General features: G+C 37.0%; 1 protein-coding gene across 5 annotated transcripts in view; it reads right to left on the bottom strand.

The window, feature by feature from the left end:
* BRWD3 (bromodomain and WD repeat domain containing 3) overlaps positions 1-24,139 on the bottom strand; it is a 204,153-nt gene that overhangs the window by 99,042 nt on the left and 80,972 nt on the right. For all 5 annotated transcript variants that reach the window (XM_028101475.2, XM_028101477.2, XM_028101478.2 and 2 more), the window contains 2 exons: positions 3,265-3,305; positions 529-633 (listed from right to left, as the gene is read on the bottom strand). In XM_028101475.2, the coding sequence (XP_027957276.1) occupies positions 529-633; positions 3,265-3,305 (146 nt within the window). The remainder of the gene's footprint in view (positions 1-528; positions 634-3,264; positions 3,306-24,139) is intronic.

The following is a 24,139-nucleotide window of genomic DNA, read 5'->3' as shown; positions in this document are numbered from 1 at the left end:
ATAATTAGTTTCAGGGCCTTACCCTATAGAAACTGTAATGTCCTAAAGATGTAATTATATATCTTCCAATCAACAGGGAAGACGATGAAACAGAATGCTGATTAAGTGTACTTATAATGTTGAGTAGGAATGCTAACAATATGAAACATTATAAAGGCAACCTCAGTAAGACAGAGAAATAGTTAAACTTATGATGACATTTAATAGGGACAACCCTCAAAATAGAAAGTAGTATAGATAGATATTAAAAATGACCTATAGAAAACTAAGGCAGAAAATAACTCCATGGGCATTAGCAGAGTAAAGATCTTTGGGTCACAAGAGACGAGAATTTTGAAGGACTCAGCAATATTTCTATCGTCCAGTCTGTCAATCAACAGCAAAAGGCAATTTACTTAGAGACTAAATACAGACACAAACTTCAGGTCTACCAATGAACTCCAAACTATTTACTAATCTAAAAAGATATTTTCATTATGAACTATAATTCAGTAAATCAAAAGATACTATACTAACATCCAATCTTACCCAGTCATTTTAGTAGCCATATCTAGCACTATACTCTTCCATTCTTGTTGCTGATATTGCCAAATTCTTGCTGTTCCATCTCTACTTCCACTAACAAATCTTAAACTGCAAAGAAACAGTTAAAATAACCTTATTACTTTTTTCCAAAATATAAATCACTTTTTTTCTAATTATGAAAGTAATATGTTCATCCCCATATACTACTGGGGGTAATGAAAATTATACATTTTGGAACACAGTTTGGCAGTGCCTCAAAATGATAAACAGTCACCATATAACTCAACAATTCTACTCCCAGGTATAAATCCAAGAGAAATGAAACATTAAGTCCACATAAAAACTTATACATGAATATCCATGGCATTATTCCTCACAAGCCAAAAAGTGGTAACAATCCAAAGTCCATCAACTAATAAAGGGATAAACAAATTATGGTATCCATACAATCAAATATTATTCAGCAATAAAAAGAAATAATGATACATGCTGCAACATGACTGAATTTCGAAAACATTACACTTAGTGAAAGAAGTAGGTCACAAAAAAACCACATTTTGTATAATTCAATTTATATAAAATTTCCAGAACAGGCAAATCTATAAAGATAAAAACTAGATTAAAGATTGCCCAGAGTTAAGGGTAAAGATATTGGGGAGTAATAGCTAAAGGGTATGGAAATTCTTTTTGTGGTGCTAAAAATGTTCTAAAATTATGGTAAAGGTTGCACAACCCCATGAATACACTAAAAAACAGAGAAGTTATGTTATGTGCATTATATCTCAATAAAACTTTCAAAAGTACATTCATTCACCCATAATTCTATCACTGTTCATACTTCCATTTCTATTCCACCAGACTTTATTAAAGACATACATATACACTTATATATTTCCCCCTATAGGAAACAGAATTGTACTACATATAATGTTTTGTGTTGTCCCCTAAGGATTATTTCATAGATATATCTCTAGGTTTATAAATAAAACTACTGTCACTTTTAGTAAGTATTCAACTATTTGGATGAATCAAAGTTTATTTAATCAGCTCCCTAATGATAAATATTTATACTATTTCCATTCTTCACCATTATTAATAATGTTGTGATGACTATCTCTATACATATCTTTGTATAACCTTATATATAACTTTGCTGAGTCAAATGGTCAGCACATTTTTAATGTTTTTGATGAATAATTTCCCTGAAAAGTTTTTTAACACTTTACAGTCTCTTCAAAAGTTGTGGGAGAGTGAGTGCCCGTTTTCCCTAAACCCTTAGCAATACTGGGTGCTAACATTCTTCATTTTCTTGTCATTCTGAAAGGAAAAAAAATGTTACTTTTATTCTAAACTGCATCTTTAACTATTAGTAAAATTGGACATCCTTTGTTTATTGTCCACATAACTAATGAAGATAAAATAATGTTTCTCCTTTAGGGAAAAGGCAAGGAATTAAAAACTTCAGATTCCTCTAGCATGAAAGAATCATAGCTGTACAAACCTTCAAGTGTATAACTCAGTATAGTGCAATAAATCAACCTCAAAAAATTATCTGAAGGTTTCCTCACTCCTAATATAAACTTCACTCTATGTGGACCATCATTATTTACTCTTGCATTTAATAAAGATGAACAAATTCATCATAGCAATCACCCACTGTCTGAAAAATATTTAAAAATAAAACATGGTCAAAAAAATTAAATTAAAATAAAACATGGTCACCCACATAAAGTCCTTATAGAAATATATGGATACACATTTATGTTAAGTGGTTACATTTTTAAATCTATTTTTAGGTCAATTTTTAGACCAGGGCAAAAGATTATCATCCTTTTGGGATCAAACATTTGAGAGGGTGCACAAATACCTATATGTAATTTCTGAGTTTACAGACACAGGAAATATGTATCATATGAATAGGAGAGACAATAAGTAATACAGATGTTCAGAGGAAGACAATATGGCTAAAATCTGGAGCAGTCAGAAAAGGCTTCAGGTAGAACATGGGAAGACAGGACTTAGAAAATGAGAGAAAAGGACTGGAGGAAAAAGAAAAATAGAGCGAAGGAGAGCGAAAGGGAGAGGGAAGCTGTAGGAGGGAAAGAGGAGTGAGGGGGGAGTAGGGGTGATATTTTTGGGTAAGAATGGTGTAAGGTGAAGTATAAGCAAAGCAATGAATGAGAGAAAAAAATATAGATATATGGATGCAACAGGAGCAATGATTAAGTCAATTAGGCTAAATATAATGATTTATATGGGGAATAGTAAATGAGAAAAGAATGTAGATCTAAGTTAAATTACAGAAAGTTCTGATTTCAAGGCTAAGACATTTGAATTCTATTCTACAGACAAAGAGGAAACACTAAAGATTTCTGAACAGAGCAATGTGGATCTGGCAGAAATGGACAGGATATATTTAGAGAGGAGAAGAAAATTGAAGGTAATGGGTCAAAAAATAGAATCCTTGGCTAAAGTGAGTTATAATACAAATGGAAAAACAAAATAAACAAAAAAGAAATCACTCAGAAAGGAAGAACTGATAAAGTATGGCTACTACTTGGAGTAGTAGAGATGGAGTTTAAAAGAGGTGGGGTAAGGATATCATCAGAAATAGACAAGGGCTTTCAGCTTAAGAAACTGAACAGAAATAAAGTACTACAGTAGAAGGAGCTACTTCTGAAGGAATAGAAGTAATATATGTCAAACATCTGTTTACACAGATATGTACTACATAGTTACCTGTCTCCATTGTTACAGAACTGAACAGCAACAACTTTGTCCTAAGACATAAAACAACAGATTTTTGGTTAGAGTTAATTTATTTGTAAAACGAATAAAGTACTCTTCCCTTCAAATTCACATGCAAAAGTATCATGGAGTAGACTTTTTAATGCTATAATTTTCTTGGCAAAAACTCCAATTTTCTTTAAAAAATTAATGAAGGCTGAAACAATGCATTAACTGAGGAAGAATACTTATTAGCAGTAATTTGAAACAAACCAGACATAGCACATCTGTTTCTAAATCATAATCTCAAGAGACAGTTTTCAATAGATACTAGTTTTATGTCCCCCATGATAGGACAGCACACTAACCTAAAATTTAACTCTAAAGTAACAGATTTAATAGCAGTTGAACTAAATTTCCCAATTAATTTTCTTTAAATTTCAGAAAATCAATCATTTCCAGCCTCTCACATGGATTATTTATTTTACAAAGGATTCATCTGTCTTTAGGTACAATAGTTTAGATACTTCCTTTGAATCTTCTTTTATTATGATTAAACTATACTTTTACAAATATAAGGTATATTATAGTGATGAGAAGATTAAAGTGTAAGCCAGAATATGCATTTTCTTTCTCTTTATTCCTTGATAATAAAGATAAAATGTACCCTCAAATGTTGTACATATTTTCACAAAACAGTTACTGAACTGCATTTGAATTTTTAATAAAAAGCTCAAATACTAAATATCTTTATATTTATTTTTCATTTTTAAAAATTATTAAACTGTCTTCATATGTTCAGAGTTATATTCATACTGCTCTGTGATTTCACTATAGTATTTATCGGACAGATTCTGGATTCTCACTGCCAGTTGCAAAATAACTGGTTTTAGATGTTCTGAAAGTACATCTTATTTTCGATAACTAACAGTAGTCACTGACTTCAACAGGGAATAATTAGGTTTTTTGACTTTCTCTTAGCTGGACCCCCAGCAAAAAAACGCACAAAACTCTACTAATCAATTTTTCTTCATCTTTCCCCCATTCAATTCTTGCCCGTTGTTTCTACTACCTCCTTCTCACTCAGCTCTCAATAAACTTGACTGCACTTGTATACATACCCTGCTTGGGTGGTAATTGTAAAGATGCCTCCTTTGCATACTCTAGTACAAATGGATTTCTCCCACTGGATAGTCTCAGACTGAGATCTTTATATATTTCCTAAGTTTTTCTCTTTCACAATTTAAATAATATTCCAGGATTTTAGTATCTAGGAATAAGTAACAGCAAGGTGAGAGCTCAGCTTGGTTCAGTAATGATTCATAAGTAACTGTTCAATTATGCTTATGGGACGGAACAAAATCAGGAGGCTATTTCCAAAAGCTCAAGGAGAAGGTTTCTAACAGGTCTCTTTTAGTACAAATTTCAGGAACATGATTAATTGTGTAACTCACCAAGTATCTTTTTCTAATAGTCATGATTCAGGGAAACTGTGTGTATTTTATGTACTAAAAACAGTAATCTTAAGACTTGCAAAGCTGAGTGTTTTCAATTGCTGACTATACAGCTTTGACAATAAGGTATGTGAGATGTATAGTGAGATGAAAAACAAGTACTCCCATACACCATAGCAAATAATTATCTAGAGAAAAAGGTAAGGAAAGGAAGAGGAGAAAGAGATGAAACGTTCACAGGGATATGAAAAAGAAAATTACTGGCTCCACGCTTCCTAAAAAAAGAAAGTAGAAATAGCTTTGAAGAAAAGGTCCAGTCACCAATGGCCAGCCACCAATGGCTGTCACCTAGGTATAAAGCTGTTCCCTGTTGTTATTGATAACTGAGTAGGATTAGATTTTAGGAGTCCATGATGGCATTCTGAAAATAATCAAACTAAAATCAACAAGCTAAATTAGCAAATTATTTTTTCTCAAGATATACTTAATATGTCTTTTATTATTTATTGAGGTAAAATGGGCATATAGCATTATATAAGTTTCAGCTGTACAATATTATAATTGGATATTTGTATGTACTATAAAGTGATAACCACTGCAAGTCTAATTACCATCCATCACCATACAAATAAGCCCTCTCACCCATCCCCCAACACCCTTTCCCCTCTGGTAATCATGGATCTGTGTATCTATGAGTTTGTTTTTGTTTGGTTTGGTTTGTTCATTTGTTTTGTTATTTTAGAATCCATACATAGTGAAATCATGTTATTTGCCTTTATCCATCAGATTTTTCACTTAGCACAATACCCTCAAGATCCATCTGTATTGTCACAAATAGCAAGATTTCCCTATGTGGGGCTGAGTAGTATTACAGTGTGTGTGTGTGTGTGTGTGTGTGTACAACATTTTTATCCATTCATCCATGGATAGACACTTAGGTTGTTTCCATATTCTGGCTATTATAAATACTGCTGCAATGAACATAGGGGTGCATATATCTACTTGAACTAGTGTTTTTGTATTCATCAATAAATACTCAGAAGTGGAATATCTGGATCCTATGATCGTTCTATTTTTAATTTTTTGACAAATCTCCATACTGCTTTCCATAGTGGCCATACCAATTTACATTTACATTCCCACCAATAGTGTACAAGAGTATCCTTTTCTCCACATCTTCTCCAACACTTGTTATTTCTTGCCTTTTTGATAATAGCCATTCTAATAGGTATGAGGTGATATCACATTGTGGTTTTCATTTGCATTTCCCTGATAATTAGTGATGTTGAACATGTTTTCATGTGCCTATTGGCCATCAGTATATCTTCTTTAGGGAAAAAAATGTCTATTTAGTTCCTCTACCCATTTTAATTGGGCTGTTATATGAATCCTTTATATATTTCGGATATTAACCCCTTAATGGATATATTACTTACAAATATCCTTTCCCATTTACTAGGTTGCTTTTTTGTCTTATTGATGTTTTCCTTCACTGTGCAGTAGCCTTTTACTAAGAAGTAGTCCCATTTGTTCATTTTTGCTTTTGTCTCCCTTGCATTTAGAGTCAGATTTAAAAAAAAAAAAAATCACTAAGACCAATGTCAAGGACCTTACCACTGCTGGGGAAAGTCATGAAAAAGATGTGACTGCCAGGTGACCTGTGAGCTGGACCCCAGGCAATCAGAGCCTCCTTACCCTCTTCCCTATCCTTGGTATATGGGTTCCACCTGCCTTTCCCGCTCCCAGAGGCTGCTCTAAGGACATAGCCTTGAGACAATGATGTGGTATTGAGAACACCTGCACAGTATACTTGAATGAGCTCAGTTAAGGCTTCTTTATAAAATTTTAAGATTTGGTGGGCAGGCACAAAGATCCATTCATCTTGCTGCCACCCAAAACAAACTTCATGTGTAAATTCCCTTTGCTTATTAAAACTGCCACCTACCAACCCAGAATGGCCTACCTCTTTCTTTGGTCTTTCCTTGCCCTCTCGGTACATGGGCCAGTTTCAGATTATATCCAAGAAGATCCCAAGAGGGCTGTAAACTGACAATTTGGTGAGCCAGCCCAGAGACCAAAGAAATGGGCCTTGGGAATGCGGCATCCACAGGAGAAATCCCAAATTAGCCATCAACTTCTGGGTAAGGAGGGTGGCAGGTATGTTAGATGCTTATGGGCTACTACATGAATATGGGGACACCCAGAAAATGCCAGCCAATCTAATGTACTTGTTGGAGGAAAGGCACATACCACACTGAGGCAGAGAAGGGAAACATGGTTGCCATAGTGGGCTTCTACTGTGGGTAGTTCAGCTGGCCACTGATGCCCAACTAGAAGCTAAAGCTCAAGTTATAAAGAGCTGAGTTTAGAAAAGGATATGTGAGTGTCCACTACTCTGCTAGCTCTGGGGCTGGCAGACAAGATGGAAGAGTAAATTAATAAATTGGAGACCTTAGTGTCCTGTTTTGCAAAGCAAGGAGGATACAAGCTGTCATGTATTAAGATATGAGAACTTATGAGAAAGCCCGATTAGGATGCTAAGAGGTGGAATCTTGGAGAAAATGATGAAAATCAAGAGGGGGATGCTGTGGTAACTGATGAGGAAACAGACAAAATGTCCCATACCTTCTGACCTCTAATTTTAAATAGCAATTACCCCAAAACTCCTAGGAGAAAACACATCTTTCTCTGTCCCCTGAAGTTTATAAATCTTATCATATCTTTGAAATATAAAGACCCCTGGAGATAACCAAAACATTGCCAGAAAAAGGCAGCGGATCTTTTAAGAATACAGCTATAGTTCTCTTGTCCACCGCATTATAATGAACTCTCATCAAATCAAATGACCATTTTTAAGTCTTCTGTCATTTGTAGTTATTGTCTTGCTCTGATGCTTTGCAAAGTGTCCCTACAACAGTGCTTCATCTTTAAGAACACTCATGGAAAAGACTTTGACAAGTTTCTGATAACTAAGATTAAATTGCTTTCTTGTTGGAGAGATAATAATGAACCTTTCAAGTGGTCCCCCTATGCTACGTGCATAGCCCCACAATAGGTCATACAATGGTAGCTGGGGACCTATCCCTGTTCTCCTTCCCCACATCAGCAAAATGGGCCCATTACACATTGATAATACAATGTTAACATGTAAAGATTTACCTCTGCTGCAGGACACCTGCAGGCTTTGGTCAGGAACATCTGTGAGGAAGAAGATGGGCAATGAACCCAAAGAAAATTCAAGGCCTAGACACTGCTATAAGGCTTTAGGTGTCATCTGGTCAGCTAAGACTCATAAAGCTGTAACTGAAAAGGTACAAGCCTATCCAACCTCTTAAGAACGGGAAAGAGGTGCAGTCCTTTATAGGGATTTTGGGGTTATGGAAGACTTTTAATCTCCACCTGGCACAGTACTCCCATTCCTTATGCTCCCTGGTAAAGAGACTGGGGACAATAGCAGCATGCTGCCTTTGAGAAGGCAAAAATACTAATAAAAAAGATTAAAGCTCTGAGCATCTCCTAAGTAGGGCTACCATTTGAGTTTGATGTGTCTATGACTCCAAAAGATATGGGTCAGACAGTACGGCAGAGATAACAAAAGGGGAGAATGCCCCTGGGATTTTGGTTCCAGCTCTGAAGGGGGCAAAACCCCAATATACCCAAATAGAGCAAGAGCTCCTAGCAATGTACACAGTGCTACTCCAGGTAAAACTTGTCACACAGCAGCCAGTACAGCAACTAGAGTATTGAGCTCATAGTGGTCTGGCTGCTGATCACTCAAGGGCCATTAACCCTTTGTACTGATAATTAGACTATTCTAAGGGACTAAATTTATGGCTTGAATAATGGGAAGCTGATCATTAAACAGTCCTTGTGGGGTCAAGATATATATAATATGACATTTGGGTCCACCTGCAAGAGCCTGAAGTGATTCTCACTGTTTTTCATGCCCCAGTTCTTAAGACACTGACACACCCCGGGCGCCTGGGTGGCTCAGTTGGTTAAGTGACTGCCTTCGGCTCAGGTCATGATCCTGGAGTCCCGGGATCGAGTCCCACATTGGGCTCCCTGCTCAGCAGGGAGTCTGCTTCTCCCTCTGACTCTCTTCCCTCTCATGCTCTCTATCTCTCATTCTCTCTCTCTCAAATAATAAATAAATAAAAAACCTTAAAAAAAAAAAAAGACACTGACACACCCCTAGCAATCAGGAAGCCAGTGCCCTACTTGGGAATGATCCCTAGCTACTGACCTGTCAGTAGTTTAGGCAGATTGGGTGCATATAAAGAGTGGCCCCCAAAATGCCCAAGTAGGATGGCATATTGTCAAGGATGCTGGACTGCCCTCAGAATACACTGACTTGGTTAAAGTAATAACAGCATGTTGTGTGTCCTAAACACCACCAAAGGCAACTGCCAAAAGAATAAGGCCATCCACTGGAGTTCCCAACCTATGAGAAATTGGCAAATTGATTATACTGGCCTCCTCTAAGTGAGTGTTCTAAATATGCCTTGGTTTATGTAGACATTGCATCTGGTCTAACCCACACTTTTCCCTGCCACCCTGCAAACCAGGCTGCCATCATTAGGGGATTAAGAAACTGAGTACCATGTATGAATACCCTCATCAAAAACATAATTATCAGAGGTCACATTTCAAAGGCCATGATGTACAAGACTGAACAATAAAATGTGACATTAAGGGCACCTGGGTGGCTCAGTCGTTAAGTGTCTGCCTTCGACTCAGGTCATGATCCCAGGGTCCTGGAATCAAGCCCCGCATCTGGCTCCCTGCTCAGCGGGAGGCCTGCTTCTCCCTCTCCCACTCCTCCCTGCTTGTGTTCCCTCTCTTGCTGTGTCTGTCTCTGTCAAATAAATAAATGAAATCTTTAAAAAAAAGTGACATTAAATAAAGGTTCCATCTCTCCTATAACCCACAAGCAGCAGGATTGGTAGAAAGGAAAATGGATATTAAAACAGCCTATTAAATACTTAACAGGCAAAACCACCTTGGCCAACTGGGCAAAAGTACTGTCCTAGGCTTTAATACATTTAAATGACCGAAGAGTAGGGCCTATTGCCCCATATGCCAGACTAGGGAATCCCTGCCCAGGCATCCAATACTGTAAAGATATAGAAGTTTCTGGAAACAACCATTGTCCAAAATCTCACAGTGGATCAACACACTATGCTGTGGAAAACACCAAGCCCCATCATTCTTTAAAAACGAATTATCTACTAGAATTTACAATGCAATATCCCACTGAGACAGGTGAATTCCTTCACACCCCTGGGTGAAGAACTACTCAATCTTCACTAATATCCTCTTGTCCTGCTGCACACTGGGACTGTTAAAATGCACTATAACTGAAATGAAGCATGCACCACTGAAAGAATGGAGAAAGTGGGGGTCCTGGTAATGACATATCCTGTCCCCAGTTCATCTTTTTATACCTGACAGTGCTGCCCCCCCAACCAACATGTATGGTATGTATAACCAGGTCAAGTTTCTAAAGTTGCTAACCTCCCTCTCCTCAAAGTCAGGGGAAATGTTTGGTTTTTCCACTGATAAGACCATTTTACCACTGTCTTTGTTCCCTCCATTGGCTTAGATTTAGAAGACATTATTAGCAAGTGTGAAGCCCTTAATAAATTCACTCAGCAAGCATTGAATGATAGCAATAAAACCCGTCCTTACTGAACACTGAAATGTCTCTGGTAAGCTGTGCTCATTACTTATAAAGCTGTATTCCAAAATAAAATGGCCTTAGACATTATTACTGCCTCATAAGGCGGTACCTTTGCCATTATCCAAACACAATGTTGTGTGATCACCCCCAATGAATCTGCTAATGTGTCATCTTTATTAAATCACATGAAATACAATTGAATGCCCTGAGTAATCCAATCCCCAGCTTAGGAGACTTAATAAATCAGTGGCTCAGATCAAGGGATCATATAAAAAAAAGTTGTCATTGATTTTGTAATCCTTGTCTTATTTAATCTGTTTCCTTTTACATGCACCTGTATTGCTGCTGTGGCATTAGACTCCAGTGCAGCCAGACAGTCACCAAAGGAGTCACCTCCATGCTAATAAAACCCCTTGCTGAACACTTAGGGCCCATTTCAGAAGAAGGGCACACATGAGATTATAAAAGCCAGTCATGAGGGGTGGAATGTTGGGGAAGGTCACTGAAAAGATGTGACCACCAGTTGACCTGTGAGCTTGACCCAGGCAATCAAAAGCTTGTTACCTCCTCCCTTGGAATGTGGGTTCCTCTTGCCTTTCCTGCTCCCAGAGGCTGCTCCAAAGGCAAAGCCTTGAGATAATGATGTAGTGCTAAGAACACCTGCACAGTATACTTGACTGGACCCAGTTAAGGCCTCTTGTTAAACTTTTAAGATTTGGTGGGTGGCCATGGGTATCCATTTGTCTTGCTACCACCTAAGACATGCCTTATATGTAAGTTCCTTTTAGTTGTTAAAACTGTCACCTACCAACCTGGAGTGGCCTGCATCTTACTTGTCATCTGAGTACAGTGGCGAGTTTCAGATTATACTCAGTAAGCTCCTGAGAGGGTTACAAACTGATAACTGCCTGTTTTCTTCTAGAATTTTGATTTCAGGTCCTATACTCAGGTCTTACTTTTGAGTTAATTTTGGCCTATTGTGTAAAATAGTGGTCCAGAGTTTTATTCTTTTGCATGTGGCTGTCCAGTTTTCCCAACACTACTTATTGAAGAAACTACCATTTCCCTATTGTATATTCTTGGCCCCTTCACTGTAAATTAATTGACCATGTATGTGCGGGTTTATTTCTGGGTTCTTTATTCTGTTCCATTAATCTATTTGTCTGTTTTACTGCCAATATCATACTGTTTTGATTATTGAACTTTGTAGCATAGTTTAAAATCAGGCAGGGTGATGCCTCGAGCTTTGTCCTCCTTTCCAAGTTTGCTTTGGCTATTTGTGATCTTTTGTGATTTTTACAAATTTTAGACATATCTGTTCCAGTTCTAAAAATTGCCACTGGGACTTTGATGGAGAGTGCATGTAATCTCTAGATTACTTTGGGCAGCCAGCCTGGACATATTAATTCTTCCAATTCAGGAGCATGGAATATCTTTCCATTTATTTGTCTTCTTCAATTTCTTTCATCAGTTCTGGTTTTCAGTGTGCAGATCTACATTTCCTTGGTTAAATTTATTCCTAGGTATGTCATTCTTTAGAAGCAATTATAAATGGAACTGTTTTCTTAGTATATTTTTTTTCTGATAGTCTGTTCTCAGTGTATAGAAACACAAAAGATTTCTGTATATTGATTTTCTATCCTGCAACTTTACTGAATACATTTATGAGTTCTAACAATTTTTTTAGTGGAATCTTTAGGGTTTTCTATATATAGAATTATGTTATCTCAAATAGTTACAGTTTTACTTCTTCCTTTCCAAACTGGATGTCCTTTATTTCTTTTACATGGCTAACTATTGTGGCTAGGAGTTCCAATACTATGTTGAATAAAGTGGCAAAAATGGACATCTTTCTCTTGTTCCTGATCTTAGAGAAAAGCTTTCACCTTTTCACCACTGAGTATGATGTTAGCCATGGATTTGTCATAAATGACCTTTGTTATATTCAGATACATTCCTTCTATAACACTTTATTGAGATTTTATCATAAATGAATATGGAATATTGTCAAATACTTATTCTGCATCTATTGAGATGATAATATGATTTTTATCCTTCATTTTGCTAATGTGGTGCATCATGTTGATTTAATTGCAGATGTTGAATCATTCTTGCCTCTAGTAATCCCCACCTGATCATGGAGTATGATCTTTTGAATGCATTGCTGAATTCAATTCGCTAATATTTTGTTGAAGATTTTTGCATCTTTACATATTAGGGATATTGGCCTGTAATTTCCTCATTTTTAGTGTCCTTATCTGGTTTTTATATCAGACATTGACCTAGCAAAATGAGTTTGGAAGCATTCCCTTAATTTTTAGAATGAGTCTGGGGACAGTGATTAAATCTTTCAATGTTTAGCACTATTCAGTGAAGCCATCTGGTTCTGAACTTTTGCATGTTGGAGGGTTTTTGATTACTGATTCAGTCTCCTTTCTAGGGATCCATCAATACAGATATTTTTTTATTTCTTTATCATTCAGTCTTAGAAAACTTTATGTTTTAAGAACTTATCCATTTCTGAGTCCAAGATGGCGGAGGAGTAGGAGACTGAAATTTAGTCTGGTCCCAGGAATTCAGCTAGATAGCTATCAAATCATTCTGAACACCTGTGAACTCAACCAGAGATCTAAGAAAAGAATAGCTGCAACTCTACAAATAGAAAAGCAACCACTTTCTGCCAGGTAGAAGATGTGGAGAAGTGAATCTGAGGTGATATATGGGAAGACAGACCATGGGGGGAGGGAACTTCCATCAGCCAGCTACCAGCAAGTGTTATAGCAGTAGAGCAAAAATCAGAACTTTTAGGTCTGCTCTGGTGAGGGACATCGCTCAGACTGCTAAGTGGGGGTTGATCCCTAGATGGGACAGTGTGGTCTCAGGATCTTCAGGTTCACAGGAAGACCAGGGGTGCCTGAGTGTGGGAGAGCTCCCAGGCATCGGAGCAAAGAAGCCGGCTGCAAAGAGTGAGCCCAGGAGTGGACTCCCAACTCAGGATAGCCATAAACCTCAAAATATAGCAGTCAGGAGATTGCTCTCTGAGCAGGGGCCCCACATGTGGCAGAACCAGTGAGACACCCCTTCTTCTCCCAGGAGGAGCAGTGTGGGAGCATGCGGCAGGAATCTGCAGGGTTTGGAGACTCCAAACGGGGTGGCTTGCCTGAGATAGAAATGCTCAGTCACAGCCTGGGTGAACACGGAGTGTGGACAGAGACCTGGGAAACAGGAGTGATTGCTTTTCCCTGAGGGTGCACTGAGGAGTAGGGCTCCAAGCATTAGGTTCTGGAGCTAGAGAATGGGAGGCCACCATTTTCATTCTCATCCTCTTGAGCTGCAGGGGAAAGCCTTCAAGGAACAAAAGCCACTTAGAGCAAACCAGAGCGCTTAGCCTGGCCCCCTGACAAGGACAGTACAATTTCACCTGGAGCAAATACATATGACAATCAATGCAAAAGGCCCCTCCCCCAGGAAATCAGCAAGAACATCCAGCCAAGACCAAGTTTACCAATCAATGAGAACTGCAAAACAAAACTCCAGCGCTAGAGGAATACAGGACATAGAATTCATGGCTATTTTTCCCATGATTCTTTAGTTTTTCAACTTTAATTTTTTAACTGTTTTTCTTTTGTTTGTCAACCAATTCCTTATTTTAGCAACTCCTTTTTAAAATCTTTTTTTAATTATAATTTTTACAGTTATATCCTATCCCTTCACTGGATTTAATCTTATTTTTGTATATACATAAGTTTTTCTATCCTTACAATTTTGGAATGCAGTTTCTTCTAACAGACCAAAATACACACAAAATCTAGTGTTTGGCTCTGTTTTATTCATCTATCTGATCATTTTCTCTTTTTTGTTTTTTTGTTTTTGTATTTTTCATCTTTTTCTTTTTTTGCTTTGTTAAAGTGTTTTTTAATTTTCATCTCTACAGTTACATTCCATCCTTTCAATGTATTTAATTTTATTTTTGTATCCATAAGTTTTTCTTTCTTTACAATTTTGAGATGTAGTTTCTCCTAACAAATTGACCAAAACACACTCAGGAGATACTGTATTACTTTTTTCTGTTCACCTGTCTATCGCCCTTCTATTTTTTTTTTCTGTTATTGTTCTCTTTTTCCTCTTTTGTTTTTTTCTTGTCTTTTAATTTCCATATTTCTAGTTACATTCTATCTTTTCATTGGATTTAATTTTATTTTTGTGCATATATAAGTTTTCTTTCTTGACAATTTTGGGATCTAGTTTTCTAAATAAAAGACCAAAATACACAAAAGAATCCAGTGTATTGCTCTATTCTACTCACCTGTCTGATTTTATTCTCTTTTTATTCTTCTTTTTTTTCTTTTTTCTTTTTTTTTTTTTTCTCCTGGTTTCAGGTCTCTTCTGATTTGTTTAGTGCATGTTTTTCTGGGGTTGTTGTTACCATTTCAGTATTTTGTTCTCTCGTTCATCTATTCTCCTCTGGACAGAATGAATGACAAAACGAAAAAACTAACCTCAAAAAAGAAAACAGGCAGTACTGACTGCCAGGGACCTAGTCAGGATGGACATAAGTAAGATGTTGGAACTAGAGTTCAGAATAATGATTATAAAGATAGTAGCTGGGCTTGAAAAAAAAGCTTAAAACACACTACAGAATCCCTTTCCGGAGAAATAAAAGAACTAAAATCTAACCATGTCAAAATAAAAAAGGCTATTAATGAGATGCAATAAAAAATGGAGGCTCTAACTTCTAGGATAAATGAGGCAAAAGAGAATTAGTGATATAGAAGACAAAATGATGGAGAATAAAGAAGCTGAGAAAAAGAGATAAACAACTACTGGATTACAAGTGGAGAATTCGAGCCATAAGTGATACCATAAGGAGGGGTGCCTGGGTGGCTCAGTTGGTTTGGAGACTGCTTCGGCTCAGCTCAGGTCATGATCTCAGGGTCCTGGGATCAAGCCCCGATTGGGTTCCCTGCTCAGTGGCGAGTCTGTTTCTCTCTCACTCTGTGATCTCTCTCCATTTAACTCTCTTTCAAATAAATAAATAAAGTCTTTAAAAAAATAAATGATACCATAAGGTGAAAAAATATTAGAATAATTGGGATCCCAGAAGAAGAGGAAACAGAAAGGGGGGTAGAAGGTATATTAGAGGACATAAGAACAGAGAACTTCCCTAATCTGGGGAAGAAACAGGCATCTAACTCCAAGAGGCATAGAAAACCCCCCTCAAAATCAATAAAAATAGGTCAACACCCTGACATATAATAGTGAAACTTAAAAATCTCAGAGACAATGGGAAAATCCTAAAAGCAGCCAGGGACAAAAGGTCTGTAACCCACAAGGGTACAAACATTACAGTGGCAGCAGACCTACCCACAGAGACCTAGCAGGCCAGAAAGGACTGGTGTGATATATTCAGGGTGCTAAATGAGAAAAATATGCAGCCAAAAATACTTAATCCAGCTAGGATATCATTCAAAATAGGAGTGACAAAAAGCTTCCAGAACAAACAGGAACTAAAAAAATTTGCAAACACAAAACCAGCCCCACAAGAAGTATTGAAAGGGATCCTCTAAGCAAAGAGAAAGCGCAAAACTAACATGGACCAGAAAGAAACAGACAATAAACAGTAATAGTCACTTTATAGGTAATACAATGCCACTAAATTCATATCTTTCAGTAGTTACTCTGAATGTAAATGGGCTAAATGCCCCATTCAAAAGACACAGGGTTTCAGACTGGATAAAAAAGCAAGACCCATCGATATGCTGTCTGTAAGAGAGTCATTTCAGACCAAAAGATACCTTCAGATTTAAAGTGAGAGGGTGGAAAAACATTTATCATGCTAATGGACACCAAAAGAAAGCTGGGGTGGCAATCCTTATACCAAATTAGATTTTAAACCAAAGATTGTAATAAGAGATGAGGAAGGACACTATATCATAATTAAAGGGTCTATTCAACAAGAAGATCTAATAATTGTAAATATTTATGTGCCTAACATGGGAGGAGCCAATTATATAACCCAATTAATAATAAAATCAAAGAAACACATCAATAATAATACAGTAATAGTAGGGGATTTTAACAACCCCTCACTGCAATGGACAGATCATCTAAGCAGAAGATCAACAAGGAAATAAGGGCTTTCTTTGACACACAGGACCAGATGGACTTCACAGATATATTCAGAACATTCCATCCCAAAGCAACAGAATACATATTCTTCTCTAGTGCACATGGAACATTCTCCAGAATAAATCACATACTGGGTCACAAATCAGGTCTCAACTGGTACCAAAAGATTGGGATCATTCCCTGCATATTTTCAGACCACAGTGCTTTGAAACTGGAACACAATCACAAGAGGGAATTTGGAAAGAACTCAAATACATGGAGGCTAAAGAGCATCCTATTAAAGAATGAATGGGTCAACCAGGAAATTAAAGAAGAATTAAAAAAATTAATGGAAACAAATGAAAATAAAAACACAACTCTTCAAAACCTTTGGGATGCAGCAAAAGTGGTCTTAAGAGGGAAGTATATAGCAATACAAGACTGTCTCAAGAAACAAGAAAGGTCTCAAATGCACAACCTTCCCTGACCCCTAAAGGAGCTGGAGAAAGAACAGCAAATAAAGCTTAAACCCAGGAGAAGAGAATTAATAAAGATTAGAGCAGAAATCAATGAAATAGAAACCAAAAGAACAGTAGAACAGATCAACAAAACTAGGAGCTGGTTCTTTGAAAGAATCAATAAGATTGATAAACCCCTGGCCAGACTTATCAAAAAGAAAAGAGAAAGGACCCAAATGAATAAAATCATGAATGAAAGAGAGATCACAACCAAAACCAAATAAACACAAACAATCATAAGAACATATTATGAGGAACTATATGCCAACAAATTAGGCAATCTGGAAGAAACAGATGCATTCCTAGAGACATATAAATTAACAAAACTGAACCAGGAAGAAATAGAAAACATGAACAGACCCACAGACAGCAAGGAAATTGAAGCAGTGATCAAAAATCTCCCAACAAACAAGAGCCCAGGGCCAGATGGCTTCCCAGGGGAATTCTATGAAACATTTAAAGAACACGTGATACCTATTCTTCTGAAGATGTTTCCAAAAACAGAAATGGAAGGAACACTTCCAAACTATGAGGTGAGCATTACCTTGATCCCAAAACCAGACAACAACTCCACTGAAAAGGAGAATTACAGACCAATATCCCTGATGAACATGGACGTAAAAATTCTCACTGAAATACTAGCCAAGAGGATCCAAAAGTATACTAAAAGGATTATTCACCATGACCAAGTGGGATTTATTCCTGGGCTGCAAGGGTGGTTCAACATTTACAGATCAATCAATGTTATACACTACATAAATAAAAGAAAGAAGAACCATATGATCTTCTTAATTGATGCAGAAAAAGCATCTGACAAAGCACAGCATCCTTTCTTGATTAAAACACTTCACAATGTAGGGATAGAGGGAGCATACCTCAATATCATCAAAGGCATATATGAAAAGCATACAGCGAGTATCATTCTCAGTGGGGGAAAAACTGAGAGCTTTTCCCCTAAGGTCAGGAACACAGCAGGAATGTCCACTATCACCACTGCTGTTCAACATAGTACTAGTAATCCTAGCATAAGTAATCAGACAACAAACAGAAATAAAAGGCATCGAAATTGGCAAAGAAAAAGTCAAACTCTCACTCTTGCAGGTGACAGAATACTCTATGTGGAAAACACAAAGACGCCAACGCAGAATGGCCAGAACTCATACAGGAATTCAGCAATGTGGAAGGATATAAAATCAATGCACAAAAATCAGTTGCATTTCCATAAACAAGCAATGAGACAGAAGAGATATTAAGTAGTCTACCCTGTTTACAAGTGTACTGAAAACCATAAGATACCTAGGAATAAACCTAACCAAAGAGGAAAGGATCTGTACTCATGAAAGAAATTGAGGAAAACACAAAGAAATGGAAAAACATTCTATGATCATGGATTGGAAGAACAAATATTTTCAAAATGTCTATACTACCTAGAGCAATCTACACATTCAATGCAATCCTTATCAAAATACCATCAACTTTTTTCACAAAACTGGAACAAATAATCCTAAAATTTGTTTGGAACCAGAAAAGACCCCAAATAGTCAAAGGATTGTTGAAAAAGAAAACCAAGGCTGGCGGCATGACAATTCTGGACTTCAAGTTCTATTCCAAAGCTGTAATCATCAAGACAATATGGTATTGGCACAAAATCAGACACACAGATTAACGGAACAGAATAGAGAACCCAGAAATGAACCCTCAACTCTATGGTTAACCAATATTCGACAAAGCAGGAAAGAATATGCAATGGAAAAAAGACGGTCTCTTCAACAAATGGTATTTGGAAAATTGGACAGTTACTTGCAGAAGAATGAAACTGGTCCATTTCCTTACACCATAACAAAAACAGACTCAAAATGGATGAAAGACCTAAATGTGAGACAGGAATCCATCAAAATCCTTGAGGAGAACACAGGTGGCAACCTTTTTGACCTCGGCTACAGCAACTTTTTGCTCGACACGTCTCCAAAGGCAAGGGAAACAAAGGCAAAAATGAAAGACTGGGACTCCATCAAGATAAAAAGCTTTTGCACAGCAAAGGAAACAGTTGACAAAACCAAAAGAGAACTGACAGAATGGGAGAAGATATCTGCAAATGACATATCAGATAAAGTGTTGGTATCCAAAATGTATAAAGAACTTATCAAACTCAGCACCCAAAGAACAGATAATCCATTCAGGAAATGGGCAGAAGATATGAACAGACATGTCTCCAACAAAGACATCCAGATGGACAAGAGACACGTGAAAAAATGCTCCACATCACTCGGCATCAGGGAAACAAATCAAAACCACAATGAGATACCACCTCACACCAATCAGAATGGCTAAAATTAACATGTCAGGAAATAACACATGTTGGTGAGGATGTGCAGAAAGGGGAACTCTCTTACACTGTTGGTGGGAATGCAAGCTCATGCAGTCACTCTGGAAAACAGTATGGAGGTTCCTCAAAAAGTTGAAAATAGAGCTACGCTATGACCCAGCAACTATACTACTGGGTATTTACCTCAATGATACAAATTAGTGATATGAAGGTGCACCTGCACCCCAATGTTTATAGCAGCAATATCCATAATAGCCAAACTATGGAAAGAGCCCAGATGCCCAACAAAAGAAGAATGGATAAAGAAGATGGTGTGTGTGTGTGTGTGTGTGTGTGTGTGTGTGTGTGTGTGTGTGTAATGGAATAGTAATAGCTAACAAAAAAAAAAGAAATCTTGTCATTTGCAAGGACATGGATAGAATTAGAGGGTATTATGCTAAGCGAAATAAGTCAATCAGAGAAAGATAATTATTATATGATCTCACTGATATGTGGAATTTGAGAAACAAAACAGAGGATCATAGGGGAAGAGAGGGAAAAATAAAACAAGAGGAAACCAGAGAGGGAGACAAACCATAAAAGAGTCTTAATCACAGGAAACAAACTGAGGGTTGCTGGAGGGGACGGGGGTAGAGGGATGGGGTAACTGGGTGATGGACATTATGGAGGGCATGTAATGTAATGAACACTCCGTATTATATAAGACTGATAAATCACAGACCTGTAACTCTGAAACCAGTAACACATTATATGTTAATTAATTGGATTAAAATAAAAATTAAAAGAAATTATCCATTTCTTCTAGGTTATCCAATTTGTAGACATATAATGGTTTATATACGCTTTTATGATCCCTTGTGTTTTTGTGGTATCAACTGGAACTTCTTTTTCTGATTATCAATTTGGGTCCATTCTTATTTTTTTCTTGATGAATATAGCTAAACATCTGTCAACTTTATTATTTCAAAGAACCAGCTCTTACTTTCATTGATATTTTCTACTGTCATTTAGTTTCTATTTCATTTATTTCTTCTCTGATCTTTATTTCCTTCCTTCTAGTATCTTTGGTCTTTGTTTTTCTTTTTTTAGTGCCTTTATGTGTAGAGTAAGATTATTTATTTCTGATTTCTCTTGTTTTTTATATATGCCTGTATTGCTGTTAAATTTAACTCTTAAAACTGCTTTTGCTGTATCATACATGTTTTGGACTGTTATATTTCCATTTTTATTTGTCTTCAGGCACACATTGTCTTCTCCTTTGATCTCTTAATCAATCCATTGGTTGTTCAGTATTATCTTGTTTAATCTGCACATATATGTGATTTCCCACCAGTTTTCCTTCTATAACTGATTTCTATTTTTATAGCATTGTGATCAGAAAAGATGGTTGATATGATTTCAGTCTTTCTAAATTACTGACACTTGTTTTTTGGTCTAAATATGATCTATCCTAGACAATGTTTCATGTGTATTCTGGTACTTTTAAATGGAACATTTTTTATGTATCTATTAAGTCCATCTGGTCTAATGTGTCCTTTAAGGCCAATCTTTCCTTATTTATTTTTTTTTTTTTTTGGCCTGGAAAATATATCCAATGATGTCAGTTGGATATTAAAGTGCCCTACTATTATTTTATTGCTTTCAAATTCTCCCTTAAAGTCTGTTAATTTTTGCTTTGTATATTTAGGTGCTCCTATGCTGAGTGTTTAAATATTTACAAATACTATATGCTCATGTTGCAATGATGTCTTTATCATTTGGTAATAACCTACTATACCTTTCATAACCATCTTTCTTTGAGAGTTTATTTTGTCTGGTATATGCACAGTTTCACAAGTGTTCCTTATTTTTTTTTTCTCCTTAAAAGCTTTCATTTTTTAAACTTTTTGTTTAAATCCAGTTAGTTAACATTCAGGGTTATACTGGTATCAGGTGTGCAATACGATGATCAGCACATCCATACAACACTCTGTGCTCATCACAAGTACACTTCATAATCCCCATCAAGTTAACCCATCCCACACCCACTACCCCTCTGATAACCATCAGTTTGTTCTCTATTGTTAAGAGTCTGTTTCTACATTTGCCTCTCTCTCTTTCTCTTTTTTCCCTTTGCTGGTTTGTTTTGCTTCTTAAATTCCACATGTGAGTGAAGTCATAAGGTATTTGTCATTTTCTGACTTTCTTCACTTAGCATAATACTATGCAGTTCCAGCCTCATCATTGCAAATGGCAAGATTTCAATATTTTTTATGACTAATACTCCAGAATGTGTGTGTGTGTATGTTCTTTATCCATTCATCCATCCATGAGCACATCTTTATCCATTCATCAGTCAATGGACATCTAATTTACCCATTCATCAGTCGATGGACACTTGGGCTGTTCTCATAGTTTGGCTATTATAGATAATGCTGCTATAAACACTGGAATGTATGTATCCCTTTAAATTCGTGTTTTTGTATTTTTTGGGTAAATACCAAGCGGTGCAATTGCCGGATCATGGGGTAGTTCAATTTTTAACTTTTTGAGGATCCTCCATACAGTTTTCCAGAGTAGCTGCACCAGTTTCCATTCCCACCATCAGGGCAAGAGGGCTCCCCTTTCTTCACATCCTCACTAACACCTGTTGTTTCTTGTGTTGCTGATTTTAGCCATTCTGTCAGGTGTGAGGTGATATCTCATTGTAGTTTAATTTTGTATTTCCTTGATGATCAGTGATGTTGAGCATCTTTTCATATGTCTGTAGGCCATTTGCATGTCTATTTGGAAAAATGTCTATTCATGTTTTCTGTCCATTTTTTAATTGCATTATTTGTCTTCTGGGGGTTGAGTTTTTTTTTTTTAAGATTTTATTTAAGGGGTGTCTGGGTGGCTCAGTCAGTTAAGCATCTGCCCTCAGCTCAGGTCATGATCCCTGGGTCCTGGGATCAAGCCCAGCGTCAGGCTCCCTGCTCAGAGGGAGCCTCCTTCTCCCTCTTCCTCTGCCCTTCCCCCCCAACTCATGGTCTCTTTTTTTTTTTTTTTGAGAGAGAGAGAGAGGGAGAGAGTGCGAGTGGGGGGAGGGGCAGAGGGAGAGAGAGAATCTCAAGCAGTCTCCATAGTGAGCAGAGTCTGATGCGGGGTTTGATCCAATACCCTGAGACCATGACCTGAGCCAAAATCAAGAGTTGGATATATAACCGACTGAGCCACCCAGGTGGCCCTGGGGTTTGAGTTTTATGATTTCTTTATATATTTTGGACACTGAACCCTTAATAGATGTATCATTTGCATATATCTTCTCCCATTCCATAGGTTGCTTTTTAGTTTGTTGACTGTTTCCTTCTATATGCAGTAGCTTTTAATATTGATGAAGTCCCAAAAGGCTATTTTTGCTTTGGTTTCATTTGCCTCAGGACATATCTACTAAGAAGTTGCTACAACCAGTGTCAAAGAGGTTAATGCCCATGTAATACTCTAGGATTTTTATGGTTTCAGGTCTTGCATTTGGGTCTTTAATCCATTTTGAATTTATTTTTGTGTGTGGTTTAAGAAAGTGGTTCAACTGCATTCTTTTGCAGGTTGCTGTCCAGTTTTCCCAACACCATTTGTTGAACAGACTGTCTTTTTCCCATTGAATATTCTTCCCTGCTTTGTTAAAGAGTAATTCACCATATATCTGTGGTTCATTTCTGGGTTATGTATTCTGTTCCACTGATCTATGTGTCTATTTTTGTACCAGTACCATACTGTCTTATGACTACAGCTTTGTAATATAGCTTGAAGTCCGGAACTGTGATACTTCCAGATTTGCTTTTCTTTTTCAAGATTGCTTGCACTATTCAGGATCTTTGCAGTTCCATACAAATTTTAGGACAGTTTGTTGTAGTTCTGTGAAAAAGACTGTTGGTATTTTGATAGGTATCATATGAAATGTGTACATTGCTTTGGGTAGTATGGACATTTTTTTAAAGATTTTATTTATTTGAGAGAGAGAATGAGAGAGAGTACATGAGAGGTGGGAGGGTCAGAGGGAGAAGCAGACTCCCTGCTGAGCAGGGAACCTGATGCAGGACTTGATCCCAGGACTCCAGGATCATGACCTGAGCCGAAGGCAGTTGCTTAACCAACTGAGCCACCCAGGCACCCTGGGTAGTATAGACATTTTAACAGTATTTGTTCTACTGATCCATGAGCATGGGATGTCTTTCCATTTCTTTGTGTCATCTTCAATATCTGTCATCGGTGTTTTATAGTTAAGAGAGTAAAGCCTTCCACCTATTTAGTCAGGATTATTCCTAGGTATATTATTTCTGATGCAATTGAAAATGGAACTGATTTCTTAATTTTTCTTTCTGCTGCTTCAGTATTGGTGTATAGAAATGGAACAGATTTCTGTACATTGATTTTGGATCTTACAACTTCACTGAATTTATCAGTTTTATCAGTATTTTGGTAGAGTCTACTGGGTTTTCTATATAGAATATCACATCATCTAGAAATAGTGAAAGTTTGACTTTTTCCTTGCCGATCTGGATGCCTTTTATTTCTTCTTGTTATCTGATTTCTGTGGTTAGGACTTGCAGTACTATGTTAAATAACAGTGGTGAGAGTGGACATTCCTATCTTATTGCTGAGTGTAGAGGAAAAGCTCTCTGTTGTTCCCCATTAAAGATGATGTTAGCTGTGGGTTTTTCAGATAAAGCCTTTATGATGTTGAAGTATGTTCCCTCTAAACCTACTTAGTTGAGGGTTTTTATCATGAATGGATGCTATACTTTGTCAAATGCTTTTCCTGCATCTATTGAAAGGATCA

This window comes from Eumetopias jubatus, unplaced genomic scaffold (genome assembly GCF_037043125.1).
Source record: "Eumetopias jubatus isolate StellerSeaLion01/CBP00866 unplaced genomic scaffold, mEumJub1_p1.0 scaffold_11, whole genome shotgun sequence".
NCBI classification, from domain to species: domain Eukaryota; kingdom Metazoa; phylum Chordata; class Mammalia; order Carnivora; family Otariidae; genus Eumetopias; species Eumetopias jubatus.
The sequence above is the reverse complement of the archived record's forward strand: the minus strand, read 5'-3'. Positions and strand labels throughout refer to the sequence as shown.